A 24,016-nucleotide genomic window follows, 5' to 3' on the forward strand; every position below is an offset into this window, starting at 1 on the left:
GTAAAAGTCAAGAAACAAAAAAAAAACACAAGAAATCAGGCTGGTTTTTTTTCAATTTATGACTCGAATGATACATGTAAATACATTATCTTTCTAAAAATGGATCATACAATAATATTCCTTACAGGTTGAGAAAACATTTACTAGTGCAGGACAGAATGGTATAGATAGAGATGAGTAAACCTTATGTCTCCACTCAAACACTGTTGTTTCTTCTTCCTGTTTTTGGATTTTTGACCTTTACTCTGCAAAAAGAATTTGACACTAGAAAAGCTGTTTTTCAAATTTTATCTCATACCTCTCTAAACCTGAAACCTCTGGTGCATTTATGCTGAAAATGGAATTTTCAGGGAAGTATGAGAAATCTTATGTGCAGCGGTTCAACTTTTTTTAATATTTGTAAATTCATAGATTCGTTTTTTCAAACGAGGGATAATGAGTAGATGTAGTAAGATCATTTTTAACTGGTTAATCGACTTCTATGTGGAAAACCCAGACCCAAATGATCTCTTAAACATGTCTCAAGGGGATCTTTAAACAATCCAACCGGATTTTAAAAGTAAACATTTTTTTTCATCCATTCACTCAGTGATCCAATGAGAAGCTAAATCTCAAAACTCCCATTTCATCCCCTTTGAAGTCTGTCCTGGTGTCACTGATTCTTGAGAAATTTTTACAACTGATCGTTAAGATTTCAAGTCGGCATAATCACAAAGTGTTTTTTTCTTTTGATGGCCACTGCTTCAGAGAAGAACAACAGGAGTGAGAGTCAGAGGTTTGGAGGCTCATAATATGAAAACAGGTGGTTAAACCATGTAAAACCAGAATATGAGAAACAAAAATAGTCAAACCACCACTTGTTCACCAGAAGTGAGACTGCTCCAACAGTCCAGCCACGTTGGAAAGTGAAAATTAAACTGAATATTTGCCTACTATCTACTTTTGAGTTGCACCCATTATCAGATTTCACAATGTCAGTGCTATACGATGATCTCTGCAGCTGCACAGAGGCCACATCCTCAAATACAGGCAGTTCACAGGAATTATAAAATGATCAATTCTGTATTTTTACCGAACTTTGATCATTTTAAACTTTGTGCTTTTAAGTTTCACAAAAACATTGCAAAGCAAGTTTTCTTGCAAATCTTTGCTGTAGTATAGAATCTGTTACATATCACACGGAGTTAAAAGGATAGGTTGACATTTGTCAAGTCTGTTTTACAACAATACTAACATGCCCAAATGTACATTGAAACTGTTATTGCTTTCCGTAATGATTCCTCCTGATCACAGCGGCCCTTCCTAATGCACTCAAGAGACGGGGGAGAAGATGTACAGTCCTCATTCTGTGTAAAAATGTCTGAGAAATCTGTCTTTGTCATATCAAGTGGGTATCTTCCAAAGTTAGTCTTTTTATTCCTCTTTGTGTTTCCCCCAGTGTTTTCCTGCTGAGCTACAGTGGAGGGACAATAACACCAACAGGAACAACTTTTGTTTAAAAAGCACTGAATCTTTGGAGGGTACCTGCTCGATTAGTCTAACTCAGGCTGCTGATGCTGCACATTAGCTCCACAAAAACTTACATCACTTACAGTGGAAGTGCATTCGGAAGGGAAATCTTCAGTGGGAATGATTATAGCAAGCAGAAACTGCCATTGTTCACATGGACACCTACTGTTTAAAGACAGACATAAGAAACCTTCCTTTTACTGTGACAGTACATTGAGACATATTATGTTTTGCGCACTCTATAGGAGTAGTGGTTTTCATCCATTTAAAAGTCATAAAACATCACATCACTATGATAAAATAAAAAAAAACTCACATTATCCTGTCAGGAAAGAGGCTTTAGCAGAAGGCTGGAGTTACAAGAAAGGAGATGTTCAGCAGGTTATTAGAAATCGCAGCGGGAAAGTCAAGTGGGTGGATATATTGACACACAAATGTAGCGTTAGGCTACTATGAGGCTGAGTATGTTACACTAGTATGTCACTTAGCACTGTGACAAGAAGTTCAGGTATACATTCAAAAGTTTGGTTTTAGAAGAGTTGAAATCTAGAAAGATCAGACAGGACTGGCAGTCTGCGTTCAGAGATGGCCTCTCCTGCCACAGCGAGCAGAGACAGGGAGCGTATGATACGGCAATCAGCCTTGATAACAAGCTTAATAATCACTCACTTTCATCTCACCATACACGTCATCGGCTGAGATAAAGGATGTAGAGAAGCTCCAATTATCGTGGATGACTTTGTATTCACCTTTGGCTCTTAACTTCCATCACAAGCTCTGAGTGTGCGTGTGTGTATGTGTGTGTGTGTGTGTTACGGGGTGAGTTTGACATAGGATGAAGGTATATAGCCCTCCTCTCCACTGGCTCTAAGGACTCTCATCCATCCGTCTCCTTTATCCTCCTCCATTATACTCAACAGCTCCCCCTCTGTAATGGAAATGGTGCCCTCACTGTTGCCTGCACACAAACACACACACGCAAGTAAGAGATGTATAAAAGGCAGAAGAGAGGTCTGTTTATGAACAGGTTAAGCGTGAATATTAAAATGTACCTTGAAAGGTGTACAGAGCCGTGCACTGGCCAATAGGAGATTCTATGTCGTCAAACTCGTCGTCAAACTCTGTGTAGATGTTTGACTGGTCGGCCGCTACAACACTGGAGACACACACACACACACACACACACACACACACACACACACACACACACACACACACACACACACACACACACACACACACACACACACACCACATAAAGTCAACACATGTCATTTGCCGTGTGGTCTGATACTCACATTCACATTTAAAGGAATAGTTTTACATTGTGGGAACTACTATACAAACTTTTCTTAATGATAAGCAAATTAGCTTAGCTTAGCATAAAGCGTGGAAGCAGCTAGCCTGGCTCTATGTGAGGATAACAAAAACATCCTTTCAGTGCCTCTAACGTTCAGTAGTCAGTTGCTACTGAAATATGTCCATTGTAACATTTTTTAAATCAGAAACTCATAAAGCAACAACAGTCAGTGTGGTTTATTAGTGACACTGTAACAGCCACTCACGGTCAACCAGCTGTAAACATGCTATTGCCGGCTGTAGCCGACACAGACAACACAGTGGTATCGATCTTCTCATTTAACTCTCTGCAAGAAAATGTCAAACTAGTCCTTTAAATACAGGCCTTACCCATGTTGAGTGTTATTGTTGATGGTGTTGGAAGATTCCTCTCCTCCCACCGCCTCCGACAGCCACGTCTGTAATAATCAACACATAAAGAGTTTCTGAAAAACGCACAAATACTTTAATATCATCTGTCAGTGTGTGTGTGTGTGTGTGTGTGTGTGTGTGTGTGTGTGTGTGTGTGTGTGTGTGTGTGTGTTTAACCTCATATTTGGCTAGCTCCCCCCTCAGGCGCCCTATGTTCTGGGCAGTCTCTGTGATCTGAGGCTCCAGACTGGAGGGGTCTCCCATCTGTGGATTCTGCTCGTACACACCCTTCATCTTCTCCAGTGCGTCACTGAGGTCGAACAGGGAGAGAAAAGTGTTATTGTTTTGGAAATGTGAGCACTGATTAAGGAAGCTTCTCTCCTCTGCAGCACTGCTGATAAGGACGGGAGGGATCGGCAGAAGTGTTTACAAGTTGGGAAGAGTTGCAGAAGGGGACGTGTCAAACTACTGTTTATGACATTAGAGGTTGGGCACTGATAGTGGGCAATAATCCTGGTGTTCCTGTCCATATTAAAGGTGATGGGTGAGGCTGAGGTCAGGGCTCTTTGCAAGTTTTTCCATACCAAACTGTGAAACTTTATGGACACTGGCTTAGCGGTAATGTCATGTTGAAACAGGAAAGAACCTTCCCCAAACTGCTGCCACAAAGCTGAAAATACACTATTGTCTAAAATACCAGAGTATAATGAAGCATTTCTATTTCCCTTCTTTGGAACAAAATGGCCTGTCCCTTACCAGGACCAACAAAAGTATGTGGACACCTTTAGCCACATAATAGATATACTGTACATCAACTGTGAAAACAGCTAAGCACTGTGGTCTGAGAGAGCCTGAGAACACCTGGGACAGAACTAACTGATTGCATTTATTGCATCATTTGCATATGCATCCGTGGCTTGTCTGTTGTACATGTTCAAGGATTTCACAGTAAAACTTAAAAAACGTATGTTCCATTGATGAAACATCATCAAATGGCCCCCGAAAACATATTTTTTCCAATTACTTCTTTGAGCAATGTGATCCTGCATTAACGTTTGAAGTTGGACGAATATGACATCATGTATTTTCCATGTACTAATCAGGGTTTAACATTATTTGAATCAAAATGTGATAAGAATCATCAGGCTGCTGCTTATATCGCCAGGCCTCTATCTGTCATATCTGATCAAACCACACCCACACAGTCCTGATGAAGCACAGCTCAGTGTTAAAGACTTCATAATTAAAGTGCTCATTTAGTCATGGATATTCAGTGTTCTATAGATATGACTTCAAGGGCTTGTGCAGTTAATTAACCAGGGTAGCTAACCCATAATTAACCAGGAAATCCACTGATATTTTAGACATGTTAAAGTGGAGCTGCTCCAAGGAAAGACGCACTGTTGCATCATCAGGAGCTGGTAAACAAGAGAGTCTACAGCCAAGCTAGCATAGCTTAGCACAAAGCACCACTGCACTTTTACATGCCGACAGTGACAATGCTAACGTGCTTATGTTTAGCAGCTAAAACGTTCACTATTTTTACCATCCAAGCTTAAATGCACTAAACAAAGAACAGCTGAGTCTGTTTTGGACAATCAAAACTTTGACCTGATGTTGACGCTCGATTAAAGGTCAGGGAATCAGCAAAGCCATTAAGATTCAACATCTGGGCAACATGAATATCTATCAAATCTTACGACAATCCACCCAACAGTTGTTGAGGTATTTTGGACCAAAGTGTTGGACAAACATATGGACTAACAGAACCAACACTGCTGTCCGGTTTAGTTTTAAGCTAAAACTGAAAGCTTGAAACAGCAAAAATATATATTGAATCACTGTATTTTGTGGTTTACAACCACATTTTAGTCCGTTCCATGCAGTCCAAAACAACTTTGGATGATAGCTGTGAAAATCATGAGAGTCAAGTTTGTTTCTTCAGAGACGGCTGTGATACTGTTGGTGATGTTGTCACCTTTGGTCCTGTGTTTTCTGCAGCTCTTTGGTGATGTCATCAATCTTCGCTTGCAGCCTCTTCTTCCTCTGCTCCGGAGGAAGGTGAGAGAAATCTTCTGCAGCCGGTGGCTACAAAAAAAAACAAAAAAAACAAAAAAAACGCACACACAAACAGTGAGCATCATGTGTACAATGCTCACCACCAGATGTCACTCCTCCCTGTCTCTAGCTCTCTTTCCCCATTACTAATAATCCATCTACCCTCAGACTGGGAGGTTAATACTGCACAGAGCTTGTTAGTCAAAAAAGACTATCAATAGAGAGGCACATAATCATTCTGTGTCAAAGGAACAAACCCTGTCCAAGTATGAAAGCAGTGAGGGGAAACCAGAGAAAACACACACATGGTTACAGACAGTGAGTGAGAAGCATGACTGCTCCTTAGTCATCCAAAGGGAATACCAGTGAATTTCTGCTGTGTCATGTTTTGGACTGGTGCACACTGTATGAACAATAGACAGAAACAACAAGGAAGGCTCTTTCTCCTGTGATGCCATACCAAAGTACGTTTCGGTAAGTGCTGGCAGAATTAAAATTATGAATTTATACAAATGTAAATCAGAGTTAAGGTGTTGTTTAAGATTTTGAGAGAGAGTTGCTAAGTTTAGGAGTAAAAATGACAGAAGCTTAATCACCCTTTGGTTTTCTAACCCTGACCTCTAAACCTGACAATAAACGAGCATCTAGATATTAATTACAATACAAGATTACAGATATAAGATATTACACATTCAAGACAAAAGAAAAGTGGTAATATTTCTTCAAGAGACAGTTCAGTGTGTTTGTTTGGATTAACCATAGTAGCAGCGACACTAATTCTGAAACTAAATGTTTCTGTTCAATTGTTTTAAATTAACATTCACTTACAGTCTCCCCCGACTGTAGAGGATGAAGACAGAAATACAGATATCCCAAAACTAAAACTATTTGCACGGCTACAGTCCACTGGAGGTGTCGTGTATTTTGGGCTGACTGACCCTTTAAGTCTTTTATTTCTAGTCTGGATGGTCTTTACTCTGGTGTCAAATTAAACATATTTGACACTGTGTGCATCTGTTCTCAACAGAGATAATTAGGTGATTTGTCAGTATGGCATTACAGAATAAAGTCTTGGCTCTTTTGTTTTTACTTTGGGGAGAAAGTGAACACATTGATTTTACGGAGTTAAATTAGTTCCCTGGACAGAAAATGTATAGTGCCATCTGCCATTAGAAAAATGCAATTGATTTGATAAATTAAAGAGTAACTGCACCCAGACAATACATTTTGCTTGCACTGCCAACTTTAGGTGAGGCCAATGGAAGTTTATTTGGACATATGAATGTGATGTCACTCAGCCTTCCTGACCAATTTTTCCAGTTATTTGCCACCTGTGGCACTGCAGTGAAAAAAATCCCCCGTGATCCAAGACAGGACACCTCCAACTGCAAACAAGGTCTTTCTTTTCTTATTGTTTCCATATCTGTAAAACTTTTAATCAGAACCTAGAAAAGGGAGTTTTATTTGTGTGATGTCAAAACAATGTAAAGCCTATGAGGAGAGCACGGCTGTGACCGGGGGAAACACTGACGCTAATGCACTAAAATTTCATTCAAGTGAGTGGGCGCCATCTTTGAATCCAGAATCCATAATCCATAAGTAGCTTGCAAACTAACAGTCTATGTTAGTTAGCTAACAGCAAGCTAACAAGCTAGCTACCTTGGAGAGCTTTTTTTTTTTTCCTTCTCTTCAATAACATGTGGTAAAGACTCAGATACATTTCCTGACACTTTCAGGTGTGATGTCGCCTTGATACCTTTAAACCCACAGAGGTCAGTGCAGCAACAACTAGTGTGCAGTTACTCCTTAAACATAATCCCCCTTGAAAAGAATCCAGCACCAGAATATTGTTATCCAAGTTTACCCTCTATGTAACCATAACAAGTGTTACCATGTGCTTTTCAGCATGAGATATCTGAACAGGGAGAAATGGAGATTCAGTATGAGACACGTGAGCAAACACATGGGTAAAACATTTTACAAACATAAACATGTGAACTGTTTTTTTTTTAGAGCACAGGTACAAAGTAAGAATGTCCAGGTGTAACAGCTTATTAACATGAATAGGATCAACGAGACGGATGTGAAAACAACAGTGAGGCAGTCAGACCAGAACTGAAGTCGGCCAAGATGGGAGTGTCACTCACCAAGCAAGATTTGCGTAATATCTTTAAGGTGGAAATCCTGGGTTTGACAGAGCGATTAAACTCCCTCAGACAGAGAGAGAGAGGGGAGCGCTGCAGCTTGGAGAGGGGGAGGGAAAGGGGAGGAGGGTGGCTGCTGGGGGGGAAAGGGGACGGGGGAGAGAAAGAAGGAGGGACAAACTAAAAAAGGGAGAAAAGAAAAATACATGGGAGCAGAGGAAAAGGAGTAAAGGGGGGGAGAAAATGACATTGGTAATAAGGAGGAAAAGAAGAGAAGAGGGGGGGTCAAAGAGATGCAGATATTTTTGCAATAAAGTGGATAAAGAGTGAAAGAGCGAGCAAGGGGTGTTTTTGGGCAAGTCTGTGCAGCAGACTGGAATCAGAATTGGCCCCTGAGGGCAACAGGGAGGTGGGGTAAGACATGAGTGGAATGTGTGCTGAGTTTCATGTGTGTCTGTTTGTTTTAAAGCATTGTTGTGAGACCATGCCAGCGTCATTTTGCTCTCGTACAGTCCTCAGCAGGAGCGAGACAAGAAGACAGCTGTGCCTCGCTCTTCACGTGGATCTGACTGTTGATGATCTGACACATGATTTATTGTTTTGTTTAAATTCTTTAAAACTGTCTTAACATTTATCAATAGTGGTTTTGAAATACAGGTTTATCCACAGTTGGTTGTACATGCATGACACCTTTTCTTAGGAGTTTATTGAGTAATGTTCATGTAATTATTATTTGGAATGGAAACATGTCGCTTATTAAAGAATCAGTGTCAACAAATCCCACTACGAGACCCAAACCAACAATGAGTTTATCCTACTAAGAAGCCTGATACACAATAGCTGCCCTAAAAATAATTAAAAACACACCCATGAGTCACACCTTTGCACTGGGTGACATGTTTCACATACTACACTATCCTGGTGCCATAAAATACCTCACTTGCATACCAAATGCGTATTAATCCACTGCTGAAAATAGTCCCTCCACTAGCGCTATTTGCTCATGTTTGAGTAACAACTACAACCACTGCTAAAAACTACAGTTTCCAGGTGTTTTAGAGAATGACTGAGCCTTTTCTGAATTTTAAACTCTTTATCTATGACGTGCTTCTAAAGATTAACTTCAGTCGAAAGATGAACTTTCTGATAAAACAGATATGGACTAACGCTCCGTTGGTTTTGGTCTTTTCATGAGAAAAAAAAAAAGATAATACAGTATATCTTTGTTCATCTTTGTTGAACTTGTTTTGGCTTTATGTCGATGTGTATTATTCTCAACATTGTTTTTGAAACTGTGCAAGTACATGGAGAGCCAAAAGCTTACAATTAATTACGTCATTATGATGTTATTTCAACATTACGCCCCATCAGATAAAACTCAGTGTGACTGTATGGACTTGAATCCAAGGTCAGTTATACATCAGTCAAAAGAATTCAGTTAATATTACCTGATTTGACATTGAAACAATACAGCTGCTCTCTTTTTTCGACAGCGTCCACTCAGCTTATAGGAGCTGTTTTATAATTTGTCATTTAAAAATTTAAATTTAATAAATGTATCTGCTCAAAACAATTAAGTTAAACATGGAGTGAGTGAAAATTATCTAACCCAGACTAATTACTGAACTCACTTGAACTTTGCAAAGACTTGGTCAGAAAATAATGTCTGCTTTTAGAGTCCAATTAATTTGCTATAAAAGTTGTTTCTGCAGGATTTAATTTCATAATAACTATTATCAAATAATAAATATATAATAATAATCAGAATGTGGTTAAATGCTTAAATTAATTACGATGCCGCACTCAGCCAATTATATGAGTGCTGATAATTGTGTCCACTACACGTTGACTTTATTTCAAAATAAGAGCATGCAGCATTTTAGGACTAACAAATCAACCGTGTTAACTGCATTTAAAGACCCACATTGTATGGATTAGAAATTGCAGGATAATTTTAGCCTGATAACAACATGTTAGCCAAGATCAGTTAAGAGCAGGATCCAAACAGGACGGAGAGGATATTCAGGTCGTCAAATGCCAGAGCAGGAATAGCAGAGAGGGGAGAGGCAGTGAATATCTTGCCCTTGAGATGCCGCGCTTTTTATGCAAATTCAACGAGAGGCAAATGTGTTTGCAAGTTCACCTTGTGCTTCTTGCTGAAAGGCCAGAGCTTGGCTCGCACTTTGGGTGGGTTGAGGCTTGAGTCAGAGGTTGCTGGTTTGATTCCCTGGCTATAGTCTTCAAACTCCACATCTCCAGGTCGCTCAAAACCAGACTTGTGCTGCTCTATGAACAGTACGGAGTCCTGCAGGGGCAACAAACAGACACTCATTCACATCAAGGAAACAGACACAGGCAGGTGTAAGTAACAGTTCATTTTACAGCATCAAAAACATAGGCAAGTGTGTTATTCCTTTTTTACAATTATTAGAAATCATAGGCTACACAACAACAAACTTGAATTACATCTACAAAAAAGGTTTTATACTTAGAGAAATTGGAACACAATGCACATACTATAAATTGAAAATCAAACTAGAGGCGTACTGGTTTTGCAGGCACTTTCAAATTCAGAAAATGTTACTTTGAATTGTAAGAGGTCAGGTAAATGGATTTATTAAAAAGGAACAGTTTGATATTCTGGGGAATATGCTTCTTCACTTTCTTGTTGAAAGTCAGATTGATACCACTCTTGTGTAGGTATGGTAATAACATGTTAATTAGTGAGATTTAGAGGTGCTGGTAGGCTGATTCTGTTCCCCTTATCTTTTTCCTCCATTCACAGTCTCACACTAAGCAGAGCTAACTGGCTGCTGGTTGTAGCCTCAAATGAACTGACAGATATGAGAGTGGTATCGAGCTTCTCATCAAACTCTAGGCAAGAAAACAAATCATTTTATTTCCCAAAAAGTCAAACTATAGATTTGAACACCAAAACATGGATGAGCATCCTTCCAAGTTTCATAACAGTCAGATAAGACGTGTTTAAGATATGACACTGGAAAGACGGACAGAAAGATCGATGCAGCCAATTCACAGTCTCCTTGTTTTAAGCATATGGGCAAAACAATGCAAAAGAAGGACCTTACTGTACAACATACATAGACAAATATATAGTCTTGCAAACATCTAACATTTACCTGTTTCTCATTAATTTTCACTCCAGCTGCAGAGATTCCCTCTAGACACTTGGAGATGATGGGCAGCACCTTCTTTTCAATGTCTGAAAACTGGCAGTAGCCCTCGGCCAGCCGCCGGACCCTCCGTTCATCCATGTCCTGCAGTTTCTGTTCACCACACACGCACGCACGCACGCACGCACGCACGCACGCACGCACGCACGCACGCACGCACGCACGCACGCACGCACGCACGCACGCACGCACGCACGCACGCACGCACGCACACACACACACACACACACACACACACACACACACACACACACACACACACACACACACACACACAGTGTTTATACAGTGTACATTCTAATGCATATTAACATACCAGAGAAGGACAACACATGGGTTTGTTTGGTTTGTACTACACCACATTAACAGGTATGTGAGCTCTGACTATGTACTGCATTGTGAACGTGTGTGTGTGTGTGTGTGTGTGTGTGTGTGTGTGTGTGTGTGTGTGTGTGTGTGTGTGTCTCTTTGTCTCACATTGAAGATCTGCGGTATCTCTGAGTAGTAGAATAAGTTTTGTTCCTTGTTGTATTTCTGGAGCTGTGCTGCGTAGTCGTTCCTGCACTCCTCCGCCGTGTGTGTTCGGGCATGGGCATGCTGCTTGGCCTTGAGAGCGAAGGATAGACGGAGTGGTGGAAGAGACAGAGGGGAGGGGAGGATGAAAGGATGCAGGAAGAGGGAGAAAGGAAGGGATGCAAAATGAAATGCAAAGTGGGAGAAATGCAGGAGTAGATGCAGGCAGGCGTGGAGGGAGGGACAGGAGAGGAGGAGTTCAAGTATTTTTTTTTAAATAAATATCTCAAAAAACAAAAGGTGAAAAAAAAAAAATCAGTGCTCAGTTTATTTATGCTTAAGTGTGTGTTTACCTTCTCGACATCGAGCCTGGTGGCGTTGAGATCGCTCTCTGTTTTCTCTGCTTGCTGTGTGGCTTTATCAGCCTCCGCCCATTCCTTGGCGAAGCGCTTCTTAGTCTGCAGTCATGAACACACACACACACACACACACACACACACACACACACACACACACACACACACACACACACACACACACACACACACACACACACACACACACACACACACAAACTTTAACACACTTGAATTAACAGAGCATTAGTATTATGAGCAATGAATTCAGGGAATTGAATCCAAAAAGAGGTACTGAAATGAAAGGGGACTGTCCAACCAAATACATAAATACATTATGCTGCGTCAGTTCACCCAAATTCCAAATAACAAATACAGCAGATATATTTTCCTTCTTACTGGAATCTAGTGACAAAGACAGTTTTGGTCTCACTTTTAAATATCTATCTGAGAGATTTCTCCTGATCCCCCGAGTTTGTGCTGCCCAAAACATTAAAATATCACAATTCTACTTTTCATTAAGACACTTTGCATAAGGGGTTTATAAACTGCTATTAATGGCTTTTGTTAAGGATTAGTGAGTCACAGTCTAAAGCTTTATAGATCTGTTATAAGCCACAAGCTTCCAGGCTGTGAAACATCTCTGTACCTGGTGTTAATCCTCCTCCAGTGGAATCTTTCAACACTAATAGCGCTATGAACATTGTGCCAAACAAAGGTGGCAAATATTTTTCACAACCTGGTAATCAATGACTAATATCTAATCCTTAAAGCACAAGTAGATCATTTCTTAACATTAACAGAGTTACTAGTGATAACTTCTGAATTCTTAAGAAAGGGAGCCTGATTAGAGAGTTAGAAGTTTGAAACTGCTTCCTACCAATGAAAGAAGGAAAAGATGTTGAGGTTCAAATATCATTGATTATTTAACAATTCTGTGAAATTATAATCATTTTTTCTTTAATGTTTCCTGAAAAGAACCATTTAAATTTGGTAACTAACTACAGGTAAAATAGAGTTTTCAGTCCTTGCATTTCTAATTAATTAATTCGTAATTCTTTCTTTGCTAGGCAGGTCCGTTAGGGTTAAATATAGTAAAATCATAATTCCACCTATATGAAGATTAGAGTTTCCAACAGTCGATGAATGATAAATAAATATTTACCTGCTTTTAAACTCAACAAAAGCAGCTACATCTAACTAAAATAAAGGTTTCAGAGCTGCTATATGCAATTTCACCTATAATTACCACTAAATTAATCTGTTCTTTCCAGGAAACTTTCAAGTAATTGTTCAGAAGTTAAATAGGAAATAATGGACCTGTAAAATCAGGCTTTATCATAAAAAATATCTGCACGAAGAGATATCACAAGAAGTCTGTAGGAAAATATGTTTTTTAATAATTTGGGGCGACTCAACCTTCAAATAAGAATCATGTGAAGCAACAACAAAAACTGACTCACACTTTCTAGGTGTTTAAAGCTGCTCTCTAAAGTCTGCTGGGCCTTCTTGGCATCTGACAGGTGCTGGGGAAGGAAGAGGTTGCAGTAAATGTGCTGCAGTTTGACAGGATGACACAACGTACCACGTCAATTTGCAATCTGCCAAACTTCCCCGTTCCTTCTGTCTTCCCTTCTCTCCCCTCCCTTGCTGTCTCCCTCCCCCATGGTGTTCCTCCTCCCTCTCTCACAGTTTTCCGTTCCTGTTTGAGCTCCTGAAGATACTTGGTGAGCTCCACACAGATGCCGGTCATCATGTTTTCAGCGATGAGCTCTCGCTGGCCGGCGTAATCGTTCAGCTCGTTCAGGATCTCCTGGAATGATGCGTGATTGCTGAACCTGCGGCAGCGGGAAGTTACAGTTAGTTTAAACCCCTGAACTGTGATTTTCAGTTGAATAAACTGTGAATCTGCTCTAAAGGAAGCTGCACAGCATAGATGCTATCATTAAAAGACGGTGACAGATCTCTGTCCTCCCATAGTTTACACTTTCCTGTGTTTTATTTGAAGTGTCGATCCATAAGAAGATATATTTGTGATTTTAACAATCAAAAACCATCTCAGTGTAGTTTTACATCTCCTCTCTCAGGCTTCTCTCTGGAGCCTTAGCAACAACAGGTCAGTGAGCCAATCAGAAGAGAGGAGGCTCTGATCCTCTCCTCTGATTGGGCGACTCTTTTCTGGAGCATGGCTGAGGGCAGAGATTGCTTTGCTGTGACATCACAAAGTTACAGAAGTCCTGACGGCTGATTTTATATTGGGTGCCGAATGTAAAGCTTCGGTTATAATTTCCTCGCATTCGGCTCATCTTCCTCTCATTTGAGTCGGAAATGGCGGGTGTGCGGGCGGCTCTCCAAGGTGCAGTTCCACCTGTACCGTCCACACTATCAACCGTAAGGTAAGTAGTTCTAATTTTGACTTCTTCCTCCAGCTATAAATGAAAAGCCTGCTTCTGTTTACCTCTGTCTGAAATCTAAGACCTGTTGTTTGAGGATTAACTGCACAATGAGAATGGGAAGCTCGTAAGGTTTACAGCAAATGTTCATTATTTGTTCAAAATAAGAGAAATGAATGAGGAATAATGGACACTGGGCATTTCATTCGTCTCTCACTTGCAGTCTTGCTCTTCCTTGCTCCCTCGTTTGGCGTATTTCTTTGTTAGACTCCTGTTAGACAGCATAAAGGAAGCATTGTGACTCTCTGTTACACACATATAAATACACAATGACATTTAAGATCCCATTACATGTAGAAACCCACTGGACACACCTGAGTTGCTTGGCGTAGCTCTGCTCTATCTCTGTCCGCTCCTTCACAAACTTTATGTAACGCTCCACCAGGTCAAGGCCTGACTGCGAATGCTTATCAATGACATCATACTGGTCCTAAAAGAGGAACAGAGTAAAGCAACACATATTTACACACATGTATGTGCACACAAACATCTCATGGGAAACACCTCAAGGCTGACTCGTGTCACAGCAAACAGATTTTTCATTGTTTTGCTCTGTTTACCAGCACTTCTACTACTTCTACTGAAGACCAGGCTGAAATCAGAAAGCCCCTGAAACAAATGGTTAACAAGAGAAGAAGCTGGCTGCAGTATCAGCCGCAAAACACAAAAAGAGTCTGTTGATCTGTGGGTCATAGACTTCAGAGTAGAACTGAAACGCTTAGTTGACTAATTGACCAATCGATTGCAAATTTTTTGACATATGAATCATTTTTCCAACTAAAAATAACATTCTCAAGATGTGCTACTTTTCTTTTTCTTGTGTGAAATTAAACTCCCTGGGTTTGAAAGATGTTCCAGTGCCCATTTTTCACTTTATTTTCTGACATTTCACAAACCAAACAATAAATAAAAAAAATAATCAGTAAAATAATCAATGATGAAATCATTGTTCATTGCAGCCCTGTTTCTGACAAGTACTGAATGCAAAAAAAGTGACCCAAAATGATCAAATGTGACATTTAATTATTTTCTTTCTATACATTTTGTCCCCTGAAATTGGGACATGATTGTATAAAAAGCGCCACACTTGCTAAATTGTTCATATAATGTTTATTTTTTATATTGTGGCTTCTTTTTCTTTATGGTTTTAGTGGAACTTTATTTTCTTTAGTTTACATTCCTGGTTTTGTGTGGTAGCCATTTTTCACTATTTCAATGACATCTTCTGAAAAATGTATTCAGTATTTATCAGCAAAGATGAATTCATGTACAGTCACTGCTTCCACCATATCTGATTTTCCTAACGTGGTATCTACTAAGTGAGTGACAGAAAATAAGACTCCGTAGCAAACTGCAGAGATGAAGATGGCTACTTTGATCAAATAAATCTGTGGCATTGAGATATGTTGTTGAGCCGCAGATTCATCCACTGACCATTTCCTTGATGAAACCTTTTGTCTATATGTCAAAAAAAAAAAAAAAAATACAGTCACAATATCCCAAATGTGATGCCAATTAATTTCTTCTTTATTCAATTTAGCACTTTTGCCTGAAAAGTGACTAGTTGTATTGATTATTGCCCAACCCACTGCATTCAGGTTCTGACCCAAGAAGCATTCTTGCACTGACATCTGACTTAGACGCTGAGAACAGCCCTGTACTGGATTGAGGACTGCAATTAACTATTCACTTCATTAAAATAGTGAAAAATGCCCATCAGAGCCCACGTGATGTCTTTAAATGTGTCGTTTTGTTCGACCAACAGGCCCCAAAATATTCTGTTAACTGTCATATCAGACTAACACCAGGAAATATTTACATTTGTAGAACAGGAACCAGTGAATATTTGAACATTTCTGTTACAGTTTCTTTTGACATGCTCTAATTACTGAAGAATGTATTTGCATCACATTTCATCAGGCTGTGGATCTGCCTCAAATAGAAACTACAAGCCTACGAATAACCCAACACACACACACACACACACACACACACACACACACACACACACACACAGAGGGTATCCTCCCTTCTTTCAATTTCTCACACACACAAAAGTACAAAGGTAATAGAGAATAAAAGTGAACACTTATCCTGCTCTTCTTTCAGCATCACTCTTTACACACATCCATGCCTTCGAAACACACACACACAAACACACACACACACACACAGAAAAACCTGTTGGACAGGTAACATTTTTCCTCTCTGTCCCCACTGCCTTATATCTACACAGTGCCATGACATAGAGTAAAGATCTCGCTGCAAAGTGTGAATACATGAGAATCACTAACAACAGGGTGACGCTGTTGTTGTGACTCCTGTGAAATATAAAGAAAGACTTTATCTTTTAGTTGTTCATATGGGTGTGTGTGTGTGTGTGTGTGTGTGTGTGTGTGTGTGTGTGTGTGTGTGTGTAAAGAGACTGCAGGGTCTTTTGGAGCCAGAGACATAGATATTGAGTCCTCAGAGGAGAGGGAAGCTAAATGCAGATCAAACTGTAACACAGTTAGCAATGTCCTGGATACGAGAGAGCTGGTAGAAGGCAGAGAAGGAGGAAGAATCAGGGTTAGAAAAGAATAAGAGGACGTTGTGAGTGAAAGAAAGAAGAAACCCCTGCACCAGGAAGGAGAATGATCAGGGGAAATCTAAGGGACAATAAACAAACTGTCGATCTTGATTGAAAGACTTAATAGTCTTTGAAGAATCTTTGAGATATATCCCTGCATTCATTTACCACTTCTGCTGCTACGCCCCATTGCTTTACTAAAATACATCTGCATTTTTGTGTGCAAGGAGGAAATACTGATAGTGAGGCAGAGAGGGTTCAGGAATGAGATAATCATTAGCTCAGTGTGAACCTCCGCCCTGTGACTGACGGTCCCAGGGGCCTCTCCAAACCCTGGAGCCAGTTGGACTAGTCCCACCCTCCTCTGTGACGAAACACAGCAGCGTTTCCTGATCCAGGCTGATCTGAGGTCACACTCAAACTCATATGAATCATAATGTAAGCTACCAAACAAAAGGACTGGCTGCACCAGCTACCTGTAAATCAACTTCTTACTAACTACTAGCTTCTTTTCCAAGTAATAATTTACTAATTTGGGTTGCTCCATTAAAACTTAAATGCACCCTTCAGACATATTGAGATATACAGTATAAAAATACTTTGCTTTGAATAATAATTTGCACTTGATAAAGGTTTTCTGTCACAAAAAGTTAAATTACCTTGATGAAATCTACTCCCTTCAGCTCCACACAAATATGGAAATATTTTTAAAATGTTAAAAAGTTTAACTGCTGGACACAGGATGTTTCTTATTCCTATTTCACTGAAATACCAATTCTCAGTGTATGTAGACAGGAGGCTTCAGGTTTCCACTCCACACTTGTGTTAGTTGGATATTGGATCCGGATTAGTGTTGTGATGTCACAAAAACGTGCTCATAAGTACAACCCCTTGAACTTAGATTGAAGCTGTTCTCAGAGAGCGAGCAGTTTCCACTGAATTACAATTGACAATCAAGAGAAAGTCCGGAAACTAGCAACTAAACAGGCGACAAAGGCAACAAACATCCCCCAGCCGGGATTCGAACCGTGGATGTTGCAGTTATGTGGAATGCGCTTTAACCATTTGCCCTCTGGACACTCCTGCCTCCATTGTTTTAACTGTAAACACAAACAGAGGGAGGGCAGCTGCCGCCCTCATAAACGCACACTGCTACTGATGGTGGTTCAACTTCTCCCAAATGACTGCCGTGGCTTGCTGTGTGACCATGGCAACCACAGAAACCGCAGCATCAATCCTGAGTTCCCTGAACCCCGGTTTACACCTCCTCACCCGCAGACAGCTCAACAAGGAGAAAAATGACTGGAGAAAAATCAGCTTCCAACTCTGATTACCCAGTCTGCTCCAACACTTGTACTACTAGTTAGCAAAACTTGCTAAATGAATCGTGTCATGTTGCTCTATTTTAAAGATACAACCCGCTCCTTTTGGCTGCGTGATGAGATTACAGAAGGCGAACAGCAGCCTGGGGTGGATGGTACGTGCAGTGTGATCGGAGGCAACTAGGAGCCACAGTGCCGCTGATTCAAAACACTGAACATTGACTTTGCTCAGTGACAGAAGCTTCTTACTCTCTGAAAGAACCTCAAAGGTGAACACAGAGAAACTTTCCTCCTTTAGCTGATGAATCTGAAAACAGAACTGCGTCAAACTGCACGTACACTCATGTGCACAGTGAAGGTCAAACCAGGAGAAGTGGCAATAAGCAAAACACATCTTTGAGCGGAGGGAATCTTTAAAGAAGCAAGTACACACTCAAATAGTGCTAGATGTGGCCTTTTGGCTACACAGTATGTGAAACAGGTATTGTGGGAAGATTGACTGACTGTGGATTGCTGGAAAAATAGTTAGTCTAGTGCTTAGCTGTAAACAAAAAAATAGGTTGCCCCACAAAAACTAGTTCTTATTATTCTTACTAAATATTTACACCCTCTAACCGCCAGGTGTAGCAACGTTAGCTTGCTAATGTTTGACCCATGTAGAGTACAGAGTAAAAGAGATAATATGGAATATAACCAGACACTTATATATAATAAAATAAGACACTTACATATAATAAAACTTGAAATATCCTATCAACAGCTGGGTTAGCACAGGTTGCATACTAACTCTGACACACAGATTTCTCCACATATGCGGCCTGAAATATTGGCATATATTGGCAGCTTCACACACTGTTTGCCTAAAACTGCTACAGCTCGTGACGCCACAGTGACTTCCTGAGTACATAGTTGATTGCTTTCAACAGGACGAGGCCCCAGATGTCTCTAAGCAACTGATTTACATACTACATGTCTCTGCTAGCGGAGACGTTACTGAAGTTTGTAATGGAGCAACTTCATTTATAAAGCACTACTCTGAAACTATCAGCACTCGTTAAGAACTTAGGAGCTTTAGGAGGAACCCAATGCAACTCAATCCTGATTCCACTGGTTGCCTCAGAGTATCGACTCTGGGCGTGTTTGGATTGTTTTGACAGTTCCTGGGCTACGTCATATTTAATAACAGCTGGTGGTGGTTTTAACCTCTTAAACCGCACTGACCGGCCGCTGGGTCAGTCACTGCAAACTCATGCTGTGCAGTCAATCCATGTTCAAACCCACAGAACTGGAGGTCCCAAAAATGTAATTCATCCTGCTTTTCAATATTTAATTTACTCTCTGTACACATGAACATGTAATCTATTTGCAGGTGAAATCTGATTTCTCAGATAACATAAAATTTGAATTCTTCACAGGAGCGAACAAGTGAACGACCTGGGTCAGCTTAATGAAAGATCATATTTGTGCTGCAGCTAATGATAATGATCACCACTGAAAAATGCTTGGATTAATATTTTTCTATTTTTTTTTACCATTAATTGATTAATCATTTGTTCCTAAAGCCCAAAGTCATATCTTAGAATTGCTTGTTTGGTCGACCAACAATCTTATAACCCAAACACATTCAGTTTACTATCATGTATGACAAAGAAAATCAGCAACTCAACCCACTGTGTTCTGGCTCTGACATCCACAGACACTGAGAACAGTCCTGCATGGAATTCAGGACTGCAATTAATGACTAATTTCATTATCAATTAAACTACTGATTGTGCTCTCAATTAATCATTTGGTCCAGAAAATAGTGAAAGATGCTCATCATGAGTTAACAGAGCCCATGGTGATGTCTTAAAATGCGTCGCTTTGTACCATCAACAGGCCGTTTTCTCCCCCTCTCACCCCAGTCCTTGCAATCAGCTGACTTCAGGTGTTCGGCAAACCAATCAGATCTCGCCATGATCTCAACCAGCCAATCATGTTGTCCCTGTCATACTTTAAAATCTGTTCTCCCCTCTCCTGCTGTCAGCTGCGTTTGCTGCGACCCTCATCCAGTCTTCATATCCAGTCAGACCAAGCTCATCGTCACTCCTCATCCCATCCAGATCTCTCCTCTTCCTATCGACAGGACCATCACCAGCGTCTAGACCGCGGGCGGTTTCCTACACTTCGCACAGCCTCACAACCTTTTCACATATGACGACATCACGGTGGGGTCTAATCGCCATAGACTCTCACTTTTCCTCTCTTGTTATTATCTCCTGATTGAGCTGTAGTAGAACAAAACCCACAAAATATTTACAAAACAAGAATTAATCCTTTATTAAAGTAGTTCATAATTTAGATAAACTTTCTGTTGATTGACTAATAATTTCAGCTCTAATTAGGTTGTTTGCATTTGCATTAAATTTCATCAGGCTGTGGATCTGCTACAAATAGAAACTACAAGCCTGCGAACAACCACACACACACACATACACACACACACATACACACACACACACACACACACACACACACACACACACACAGTGTAGTAGACAGTAAAAGTGAACAGCGGCACTATTCTTCACACTTGAGAAGCTGGAAGTAGCCCCTAGGTAATGTCTGAATGATTATCAAAACAGTTGCTGATAGAACTGAAATGATTAGTTGATCAAACAGAAAATGAACGGCTGACTGATCAGCAATGAGTCACTTAATGCCCAACATCACTTGGTTACAGCTTCTCAGCTGCATTTCTTTGTCGGATATGACAGTAAAATGAGTCTTTGTTTTGGACTGTTGGTCGGACAAAACGAGTCACTTTCAAACGTCACGTTCGGCCTCTTTTCTCTATTTTCTTGCATTTATACACCAAACAATTTGTTGAGCGCTCTATAATGAAACTGATTCACCCTCTGTCAGGTGACTAATCGATCAGCTGTTTCAGCTCTTTCTTAGATATGTTTTGGATTTACCACAGCGATGTTTGACAAAGTGCACATCCCAGGGCTACAAGCAGCAATGAAAGATTTTGAACGTCAACTCTTTATCAACAAATGCAGCATTAGAAAAAAAACAGCCTCACCCACTGTGTGTTTAACTGTTGAATAATCTCAGAGGCATGTATTCTCACTCTGACCACAATCACAGCAGGATTTTGGGGGAAAATTTAGTTTGACTGAAAACACATACCGTACTGTACATAACATCAGTCTGACTGGGATCAGTGTGGAGCTGACATGATTAGTCACGCCACAGAAAAGTAATCATAAGCTATTTTTGATAATCGATTACTCACATTCTCCAGTCCCAGCTTCTCAAACTGGAGGATTTCCTGTCTTTCTCTGTCGTAAATAGAATATCTTTTTTCTTCTGCTGGTCAGACAGAACAACCAATTAAAAGGCTTTATCTTGGGATTTAGAAAACTGTGATGAGCACCCCCCCCCCCCCTAAATTGACAGTTAATTGACAGTGACATGAGGTGGGGCCCTGGATTAGTGCCTCAGTCCCTTTACTCTAATGCTCAGAGACTGTATGGAGGACAGTGGTGTTGTGATGTGGGCGGTTGTCTGACCTGATGCCTGAAGCTGTGATTCACAGCTGGGACACCGACCAGATACAGATACAAATCAACCTCCATCAGTGGACAACCAGGCCGACAGCCCAACGCTTCCTGAGAAGTGCTGTCACAGAACAAAGCTGAGGTTGCAAGCATGCAACAAGCAAAAGGTGGTGTAATGTACCTTTCAGCTTACACCAGTGAGCAGATAAGAAATGCACGGGGCTTCCTGTGGCCACAAAGAGTCGTAAACCTCTCCTCTTTCCCCTCTGCTTATGATAAGGTATGCAGCAGGAGTTGCGAAATCCCCTGGCTGCTGCTTTACAGATAGACTGCTCAACCCAGGCCTACCGAGGAAAAACAAGAGCCCCGTGTACATATTGTGTCGACGAAAACAATGGCAGGACAGCCCAGCTCCGAAGGGATGTTGAAGGTATTTTGTGTAAATGAGTTCTCCCAGAGGTCTCCGCTTCTTCTGAGTCAGCTGTCAACTTACCCAAAGATCTGTTCCCCAGTCCATGTCTGCAAAAGTGCAAGCTGTCTGAGGAGAAAAGGGAGGAATCCTCTCCCGTGTTGTTTCAGAGCTGAGAAAGCGGCGTCCAGGTGGTGGAGGAGGCAGAAAAGGGGAGAAAGAAAAAAAAAACTCCTCTCGTTACAAAGATTCCACAAAACTTTAGAGTCTCGAAAGCGGAGATGGCGGAGGAAATGTTTGGAGGAAGTCTACGCCTTCTCCTTGGCACGGACGCGGCTGCTGTCCTGTTTCTCCCAGCAAGCCAGAGAAAAAATATGTTCAGGCGCTTTTCCTGAAACAAGTTTGGGTCCCAGAGAGAGAGAGAGAGAGAGAGAGAGAGAGAGAGAGAGAGAGAGAGAGAGAGAGAGAGGAGGGTGGAGGAGGGTGGAGGAGGAGGAGCGGGGGTGTGAAACCATACCAGCGGCGTCTCTGTTTGTTTTATCTTAAATATGCAGCTTGAGGTCATTTACATAAATGTCCATTAAAGCCGGAACCACTGAACTAACATATATATATATATATATATATATATATATATATTCGCTGGGAGTAAAACAGGAGCGCACGTGTCAGTTACAACATCACACCTGAGAGATTAAACTGAAGTAACTCATTAACTATATCGGACAAGCCCCACAAATCACCGCAGTGTAAATTATATAGGCCTATGAAACCTGTTAGAAGTTGGAACAATTTTACACATTGACATGTATGTCTAGCCCATACAAGTATGTATGTTAATGTGTGTATATGTTGTGTGACTATATATCCATCCCAAAGCCTGTCAATAGCCTGTATGTTGATATTATATACAGTGGGGTCCAAAAGTCTGACACCACTTTCCCAGAATGTGAAGATACATGTTTGAATTTAATAAGAAAAACATATATAAACATAAAGAATCTTTATATTGATGTTGTTTTGATGAACTTGCATATATGAATTAAATAAATATCATTAACATTTATGGTCCCAACACTTTATACCATATAAAAATTAATCATGTAATTCATCATTTTACTATGGGTATTTCATATATGTATGAAATACAAATATATGTATGATGATTGTAATATAAGTGACGTATATGGCAAGATCACTCTTGATATAGGGACATACAGTATATATATCATATATTACATTTCTGGATGGGTAAATAATGGCTATACATGGAAGTGCAAAGTACCAGGAGTAAAAAATATTCATTAAGCAGCAGAATGCCCCATACATGTCTCAATACATATTGTAGTTGGCAATGTTGGAGAGTAATGGAAAAACCAAGTTAAATATTTTAGAATACAAAATATGAGTAACTCTATTTATTTACAGCTAGAACTAAAAATAAGTGGTAATCACAATACAATCACATTCTTAAAGGGGCTATTTGAAAGTTTTCACTGCTGCTGAATGTGGTTTCTTCTCTGGAGCGGATGGTGGTGATTGTCCCTTGACAAAAGCTTCGCCCACCATTGTGTTTATAATACAAGAGGTTATAACAGCTTGTCCTCTGAGCAGAACTACATCTTCAGGGCAGATTGGAGTCTACAGGGAGTCGCTATCAGAAAGCGAGGAGACGGGGGCCGGGGCCAACTGGTTAGCATGCTAATTTCAGCAGAATGAAAGACATGATAGAGACAAGAGTTAACATTGGTGTTGCTCTCCACCTTTGGAGACAGCTGTCGGTGACTAAAGAAAAGAGGTTTGATACTGAACTCAAACAAAGATAAGCTCATAAAATATAGCATTTTAAAAGATGAAACTGTGTTTCCCAACACGCCTTACAACAAGAGATGTTTCTTGTGGCCCCTTGCCTCATTAGCTGCATGATTTCTTCTGTTAACCTTTCAGATGGTTTCATTTAAATAACTGTTTGAGGCCCAGGGAGGTAAAATAGTATTTCACAAAAAACAAACATTAAAGAAAAGTCAAAAAACAAATTTGTGCAAGTTAAAACTTTCTTATTCGTATATGAAAAGTTCATATTCCATTTAAGGAGAACTGGTTGGAGTCTGGATCTGTATGCTAAATATAATGAAGCTGCCGTCTATAGTGAGCTGTGAGCACTTGATGTGAACACAGGCCCAACACAGACAGCAAACCTGCCTCAAGGCCCCAAAAGACATTACCCCCGTCAT

The 24,016-nt window shown here is 40.4% G+C and overlaps 1 protein-coding gene across 2 annotated transcripts; it reads right to left on the bottom strand.

Moving 5' to 3' along the window:
- Positions 1-41: 41 nt before the first annotated feature.
- Positions 42-22,178, bottom strand: trip10b (thyroid hormone receptor interactor 10b). Of its 2 annotated transcripts, XM_056371539.1 has the most exons (15): positions 21,867-22,178; positions 14,252-14,367; positions 14,095-14,148; positions 13,175-13,322; positions 12,948-13,010; positions 11,482-11,586; positions 11,093-11,221; positions 10,562-10,708; positions 9,565-9,726; positions 7,169-7,192; positions 5,198-5,307; positions 3,397-3,529; positions 3,199-3,266; positions 2,562-2,665; positions 42-2,467 (listed from the first exon to the last, which is right to left on the bottom strand). In XM_056371539.1, the coding sequence occupies exons 1-15, from the start codon at positions 21,888-21,890 to the stop codon at positions 2,322-2,324; spliced, it is 1,533 nt and encodes a 510-aa protein (XP_056227514.1). In that variant the 5' UTR covers positions 21,891-22,178; the 3' UTR covers positions 42-2,321. The 2 variants fall into 2 exon arrangements, with proteins under 2 accessions (XP_056227514.1, XP_056227515.1); XM_056371540.1 differs by lacking the exon at positions 7,169-7,192 and having other exon boundaries at positions 21,867-22,177.
- Positions 22,179-24,016: the final 1,838 nt, after the last annotated feature.

Source organism: Seriola aureovittata, chromosome 3 (genome assembly GCF_021018895.1).
Source record: "Seriola aureovittata isolate HTS-2021-v1 ecotype China chromosome 3, ASM2101889v1, whole genome shotgun sequence".
Classification (NCBI taxonomy): Eukaryota; Metazoa; Chordata; class Actinopteri; order Carangiformes; family Carangidae; genus Seriola; species Seriola aureovittata.